Raw genomic sequence first — 7267 nt, forward strand, 5'->3', positions numbered from 1 at the left:
TCCAACACACGTTAATTAGCAATAAAGAGCGTGGTTTACAGGAAGGTCACAAGATGTTCTCGCCCGATTTTGCTGGTGATTGACAGCTCCGCCGATCGAATCAACGCAGCCGCGGAAGACCGCTGTCCAATCGTATTTAACGAAGGGCGGGACATCGGTGTTCCATAATAACAACTCAGTATTTCAACGCTGGTCACTTCTCTATTAAACAAAACACAGACCTCGGCCGTCAAACCGATGTCCTGCAGGGTTTAATTACTTAATCAAAACATGATGCAAGCGTCTATTTAAGAGGTAAGAGTTATACTGCATGTTTTGTTAACATATTGTGTGAAAATATGGTAACGTTTGTTATATAAGTTAAACATTGACCTAGCACAGCGCATCCTGCATATTGACAGAAACAATGTAAAGTAACCTTGCAGGGTTATTATCTTATATTCCATTCAGTGTGTCAAACTGTCAGATACTGTTGGATCAATATTGTATGCAACTCTCTGACCGATGATCCTCAAAAACAACCAAACATATGTTATCTAACTGAACTTCCACGTAGACTCTATCTTATGACTTGACCCCTCCTACTATTAAATAACAATAATGTTGAAGTGAAGTGTTGGAAGATTGCTGTTAAAAACAACAGAATTCTATTTATTGAGATGTTAAATATTATAAGTTATTTCCATTTTTGTAATTATTGTGCAAAAATGCCAGTGTCTTATTTATACATTGTCATGTGTTTTAAATACCCTCCTCATATCTGTTCAAACATGCACAGTCTTTTTTTTTCTACAGTAATGTCAGTGCTCATGTTAATCTCTAAATGTGTTCTCCCCTATCTTTTTTTTTAGGGAATATTGCAGCCCATCAAAATGAAGGGTCTTTTCCTCGTGGAGCCTGTGGTTGCACTGTACGCTTTCTCCAGTTTTCTCATCTATCCTCTTGTGCAGCAGTATGTGTACCGGAGGCTCTGGCAGGAGCTGACACACACCCCCTATCCCATCTCTGACAATGCCTCCAGATGTGCAGACAACAACAGCAGCAGCAGCAACCATTCCAGCTACCATGAGGTTTGTCAATAATCACCTCATTTAAGAGAGCACATATTTAACTGACTCAAGGTAAACAGAGTATTCTCAATTACCAATATTTGTAGTTATTTTCTCTTCCACAGAAATCACGCTAAGAATAAATGCACTGGTATTAACTCCTCCAGCATCCACCTGAGTAACATTTTTTCAGTATAACAAAGACGGACAGTTTGTAATGGAATCAATACATTTACTACTAGTATTATAATATTTGAGAACTCTATTACACATATTTTGGAGACGAGAGGGAAAAAAAAAAAGCTTCCGCTCTTCCTTGTTATGATGTTAGGTATGTGACCCAGACTCAGCCAGTGTTGTGTAAGGCTTTCTTTGTGTTGAGAAATATTACTGACATAAAAAAAGCAGGGCTTTCCAAAAATACCCTGGAGCTCAACAAACAATAATGCTTTGTGCATAGATGTATTTTATTCATCCGCAACTGCAGAATGTTTCTATTGGGGTCTGTGTTCAACCTTAACTGTCATGACAAAGTATATATTTTCCTAAAAACCTCTCAGATCCCCTCTTGCAACACAGCTCAGGTCAATAATCACATAGTCATTTATTAATTCACAGCAAGTAAGACTGCAGCACACAAAGGTATAACAAATTATGAGAATAAAAATGAGGGAGAAATATTCCTCTGCAAAAAGAATGTAGAAACATATTTATAGAGGAAGCTCGAAACTAAGCAGGGAAGTGAGAACAAACCCATTTAACTGTTTTTTTTGGTGTGCAAAATAGCCACTCCTGCACCTGTTGCACTGTACACTTTTTTCCCTTTGGCCTTAAATAAGAAAATAAAAAAACCTCACATGATGCACAAATAGCAGTGCTTTCATTCTGTTTGGTTTCATGACATTGGTGTGTCACTCTATGTTTAATTTGTATCACTTTCAGGATAATTGGGAACTTGATGGTTGTTATTTTTCTTTCTGAGGTCTTCAGACAGTCCTGCTGTCGGCCCATAGAGGATTTTTAGACTTAACCATGCTCTCTCTTTCTGTGTTTTCAGGAGGTACAGAGGCAGGCATCTCTCTTCTCCCTTTACTCAGAGCTCTTCTCCATGATCCCCTCTTTGGTTGTCACCCTCATGCTTGTGGCCTACAGTGACCGGGGAGGACGCAAGGTCACAATCATCATGCCTTTGATTGGCACGTTAATATACACCTTGGCTTTCCTGACAGTGTCCTACTTTGAGCTCAACATTTACTTGCTCATCATCTCCTCGCTTCTCAGTTCACTGTTCGGCGGCTTGGGCACATTTCTGGGCGGCTGTTTCGCCTACATAGCGGACTTGTGCGGCGAGGATGGTCGCCATAAGACGCTGCGCATGGCTGGAGTGGACATGATGATTGGCCTGTTATCTGGGGTGGCTGCAATATCCACGGGCTACTTTCTCAGAGCTGCAGGCTTTAACTGGCCTTTCGTAACTTCTGCGTTGTGTCAGTGTTTGATCCTGCTCTATGCAATTTTCATACTAGAAGAGACCGTGAAGAAGGCTCCCACTGATTCCGTTATTTTAGATGGGCCTCCTCAGCGCTCAGCCATGAAACAAATGATCTTTGGGGTCTACTACATGTTTGCAAGGGCCAACCCTAAGAGTAAGACTATCTTGGTCCTACTGATACTCATCTTCAGCAGCTTCTCCTTCGCCTATGTGGGTGGGATCTCCATGATAACGCTATATGAGCTGAACAAGCCACTCTGCTGGAATGAGATTTTGATTGGCTACGGCTCAGCGCTGTCCACCACAGTGTTCCTGACCAGTTTTGTGGGAGTTTCAACGTTCACGTACTGTGGTGTGCCACAGCTGCTCATTGTCTTTATGGGGATCCTGTCTGTCGTATCAGGCATGGTCCTGTTGGCGTTTGCTAAGACCACTTTCCTGATGTTTATGGGTGAGAAAAACTTTCATAACAACTGTGTTGCTTGAAACCAAGAGTATACTAACAATAATAATAATAGCTTTTGAATCTTAGTGGGAAAAAAATCACCAAAGCATTGTCTGTCAGTTGTTTACAAGCTCAAGTATGTGCAGAAAGAGAATTAAAACATGCAGGGCTAATATTTTGGTAGCCCTGTTTTCAGAGAAGTTCAGTGATGTTGAATATTTTGACGAGGGTAATTGGGCATTATGAATAAGTTTCACCTTTTACTCTATGTCATATATTGCAAGTTGTGTAGTGAGATTATGGCCAGGAATTGTGGCCTTGTAGCCTGTTTTAATAACTAACTATCTACAAAAAAGTTAATATCTTAGTTTATGTAGCCATTTATCAATATATGAATGATTTACTTGAACTAAAAAAGTGTAAAATGACAAAACATATCATATTAAACATAACAGACATTTTCAGTACAAAATAGAATATAAATGATGATAATTTTATACAGAAAATAAATTGACATTACAGGCAAGTTGCACAGGTTACAGAACTTGTGTTTTATTATGATGAGTATTGCATTGTTTGCAGAAGAAGCTATATAATTAAGATATATTATCACTGCATAGTTTATATTTTCATGTAGCCATTATGCAGATGAGTTGACTTGTATCTTCATGTGGTTCCATTTTGCATTATGATGTGTAATATAGTCTGTCTTCTGTTATTTGTTAACCACAGTGAGGGTGCCAATGCTTCTGTCTATCATGCCATTCCCTGTTCTGCGCTCCATGATATCAAAGATCATCTCAAAGTCTGAGCAGGGTGAGTGGGTTTAGGGCTTTGCAGGGGCCACAGAGCCGTGTCTGCGTGTTTGTAGAGTCACAGCCCATTGAATAGTTGCCTATCCCAGCAATTTCATGCTGCATTTGAAAACCAAGCACTCTCATGTTTCTGTTCCTTTGAGCAAAATCCAAATTATTTGTTTTTATAACGCCTTCTGTTTTTAGTTGCCCTGTCACTTCTTAAAACCTGTTTTTCTTCTCTCCTGGGTTTGTTTTTGCAGGAGCTTTGTTTGCCTGTCTTTCCTTCCTGGAGAGTTTAACTAGCAATGTGTCGACCGCAGTTTTCAACAGCGTCTATGCTGTTACGCTGAAGTGGTTCCCTGGCTTCACCTTCCTGTTGTCTGCAGGACTCTGTGTCATCCCTTTATTTGTCCTAGGGTAAGTTTATCATGTTGCTAATGTAGATAACACAACATTAAAGGACTGTACCAGCACATTTCTATGTTTTACTACAATAAGCCAAAAGTTAATGACAAAACATAATTAAAGCATCCAATTAAACGTTTCCAAACTTCACAAGATGTTCAGAGAGTATACCCAAAGTTATTTGTTTGGTTACAATAAAAGCAGAGCAGTTTAAGAACACTATATGTTGTGCAGGTATGCGTCATGTATAGAGCTGTACTCGGTGGATTAGTTAAATTCACCAAACAAACACCTTTTGTTCTGCTTAGTCATTGCTTACCAGTTTTGCTTGACAATAAAAAGAGAAATGACTTCAGTGATTTGGGCGCTAAGAAAACCAGAAGAATGGGTTTCTCATTTCTGCATTTATCACATCCAACTTTCCTCACCAGACTGTTTCCCTCTTCATATAGTAATATAAACCTCATGTACATTATGTCTTTTGTATTTTCACTGATACGCCATCAACATCAATGCTGTCTTATGATATAGAAACAGAGGCCATAAAAGGATACTTGTAACTGTGGTACACTGCGTTCTTACATTTGTTTTGTCACAATGAGTGGGCAGAGTAGTGCTGCTGACTCAGAGGTGTAGCATGAAACATGAACCTTGAGTGAATTCATCTCTGTCACATGCACTGCTTCTTCTCTTACATGGTGGGTAGTTATAGAATAACAAAGCTACTGGGTCAGCAATCTTAGTATAACAGCCAAGGGCAGCACGGGATCCACTTAAAAAAATCCCTATTTTCTTTTCACTTGGTCAAGTACAGCATTGTTATGCCTATACTGATTGAGGTTAATATCTTGATGCAACATTGGAAACATCAGTGACTTTGAAAGGTGAAAACATGTTACTACTCAGGCAAGCTATAGCAGGTCAGCACACAGGAGCTTTGTTGAGAATACAGTTGCCTAGTTTAGTTGGAATTGGTGGTGACAGAAATGTATCCTTCTCTTATGCCTGTTTTTCCATATTTCAGGGTGGTGAGTTTGATAGGAGTGGATGTTGCAGAAGAGGTCAAAGAGCAAGAGCCTCTCCTTCAAGGAGAAGAGGATCTTGTTGAAGATCAGAACGACAACGTCTCTCTTTTTAGCTAAGCCACGGCCTGTAAAAACATCATAAGCACACAATTTTTGCCTTCAGTGATTTATTCTAAGACTTTTTTTTCTAAAGTACCTCATTGACTCTTGTTAATAATACAGGTTACAGATCATTTTCTTGTGCTAGTGAACTTCAATTTTATTAAGTTACATCAGGGAGTCTTTTTTTTAGGATTAGATACATAGGATATAAAGAAGGAATGGGATGTTAAGTGACATGAATCCAAACTAACAGGTCTTCCATGAAGAATGGTAAGACTCCTTGCACATTATGTATACCTCCAAATGGCCTGACTGTGACATTACTAACACATTCAAAAAATGCAGTGTGTTTTCATAGTTTTGCAGTGTGATATGATTTGCACAAAATATTTGTTTTCAAACTTTCAGTCACAAGAAGTGATGATCTGCTTTACATTTTGTTTCTCTTTTTTAGTACAATGTTTGTCAATGCCTTTACAAAGAGCTCCAGGAAATCTCATTAAACACAATAAATGCAACACAAATCTTGTTATCTACATAAGGTCGCAAACAAAATCCACAATTTAAATGCATTTAATCTAATCAACTGGAACTTACATTAAGTGATGTAAAAAATAAACAAATATTATAGGATACATTTGAATGTCAAGTAACCCCAAGAGGAAGCAAGCTGGCATTAAAAGGGAACAAGGAATCAGTGCTTTTTAAGGAAATAATGGTTTCTATTTAAGACGTAGATTTTTATTGTTGTCCTTCAACTTTAATGTTTGATGATCTCAGGGATGATAAGGAAGGAAAAGGCCCAAACCTTATGATGATGATGGGAAAAACTACAAAAAGACAGCAATTAAACATTAATCAGTGTGTTCTCTAAGCGGGTATGAATTTTGGATTGAAATATAACATGAACAATACTGGGTGGTTTATCAAATGGGCCAATAATAGTTATTTAACCTTAAGTGTGCCAAACTGAATGAGTTAAAACAGGATGAAACTTTAGGTATGGTTTTAGGTGGACCACCCAGGGGGATATCTTGAGTGTTGCTTTGTGACTCAATTCCAAATGTTGTGTCATCAAAGTTTAATTGAAAACAGGGATGTAATTTGTGTTTTTTTTTATTTTTTTGTTTGTTGTTTATTTCAAAAGTGCAAACTATCTAACAAATAATATGACAAAACGTTGTGGTTTTTATGCTTGGTTTCTAACCCGTTACTTTATGTGTATGTTCATGTCTTTGTGTAAATGCAATAAAAAAAAGTGAAATGTTTTTTATTTATTATTATTTATATGTAGAATTCAATGAGTTCATCTAACACAGCCCTAAAGAGGACCATCATTCTTGTTTTAGTTCTTGCTGTTTATGGAACATATTCACTTTCCTTTAAGTTTATATGGACCAGTCTTTCTTTTGTCTGCTAAAACCACCACTGATGGAGTTTCATGTGCTGTGTATTCAGTATTGGCAAGGATTTTTCATTTGTAAGAATCAGTGTTTATGTAAGATGATCTTTATTTTGATGCAAACTAATAAGACGTTCAGTCAATTGAAAATATTTAGTAATTGTTATCAGGTCAAACATTGAGTTAGGATTGTAAAAACTAAGGAAAAGAACAACATTAAGAAAATAACAAATAAAACCTTGAACATAAACTAAGATTCAACTTGAATCTTAAATACTCATTAGCTCAAGCCACATTCATCTGTCAGCACCAACAAAATGTAATGCCCTCATGCAGTGAAGGAAATCTAGCTCTTTTTCTTTTAGACTTGGGAAGATATGTAACTACAAACTATCAATTGTTGCACATTTTCTCAGGTTGTGTTTACATTTGTGGTAGATTGAAGCTTTGACCTTTATTTAAATCTGTTAATACTAATATACTGATCAAAATGTCCCTGCAGGTTGGGACTGTTTCAGTGATGCTGTATTTTGCGTAATGACCAGTAGGT

General features: G+C 37.6%; 1 protein-coding gene across 1 annotated transcript; it reads left to right on the top strand.

Moving 5' to 3' along the window:
- The first annotated feature begins 193 nt into the window (after window positions 1–193).
- slc46a3 (solute carrier family 46 member 3) lies at window positions 194–6568 on the top strand. The gene is made up of 6 exons (XM_054625154.1): window positions 194–294; window positions 852–1070; window positions 2107–2992; window positions 3719–3802; window positions 4044–4200; window positions 5213–6568. The coding sequence occupies exons 2-6, from the start codon at window positions 873–875 to the stop codon at window positions 5328–5330; spliced, it is 1443 nt and encodes a 480-aa protein (XP_054481129.1). The 5' UTR covers window positions 194–294; window positions 852–872; the 3' UTR covers window positions 5331–6568.
- The last annotated feature ends 699 nt before the right edge of the window (window positions 6569–7267 follow it).

The sequence above is a fragment of the Anoplopoma fimbria genome, chromosome 24 (assembly GCF_027596085.1).
Source record: "Anoplopoma fimbria isolate UVic2021 breed Golden Eagle Sablefish chromosome 24, Afim_UVic_2022, whole genome shotgun sequence".
Taxonomy (NCBI): Eukaryota; Metazoa; Chordata; class Actinopteri; order Perciformes; family Anoplopomatidae; genus Anoplopoma; species Anoplopoma fimbria.

Excerpts from the sequence above, each read along its gene's own strand:
- slc46a3 (XM_054625154.1), top strand. The coding sequence starts at position 873 with ATGAAGGGTCTTTTCCTCGTGGAGCCTGTGGTTGCACTGTACGCTTTC. Across the intron at positions 3,803-4,043 it reads CATCTCAAAGTCTGAGCAGG|GAGCTTTGTTTGCCTGTCTT; the intron begins GTGAGTGGGTTT and ends TTGTTTTTGCAG. Across the intron at positions 4,201-5,212 it reads ATCCCTTTATTTGTCCTAGG|GGTGGTGAGTTTGATAGGAG; the intron begins GTAAGTTTATCA and ends TCCATATTTCAG.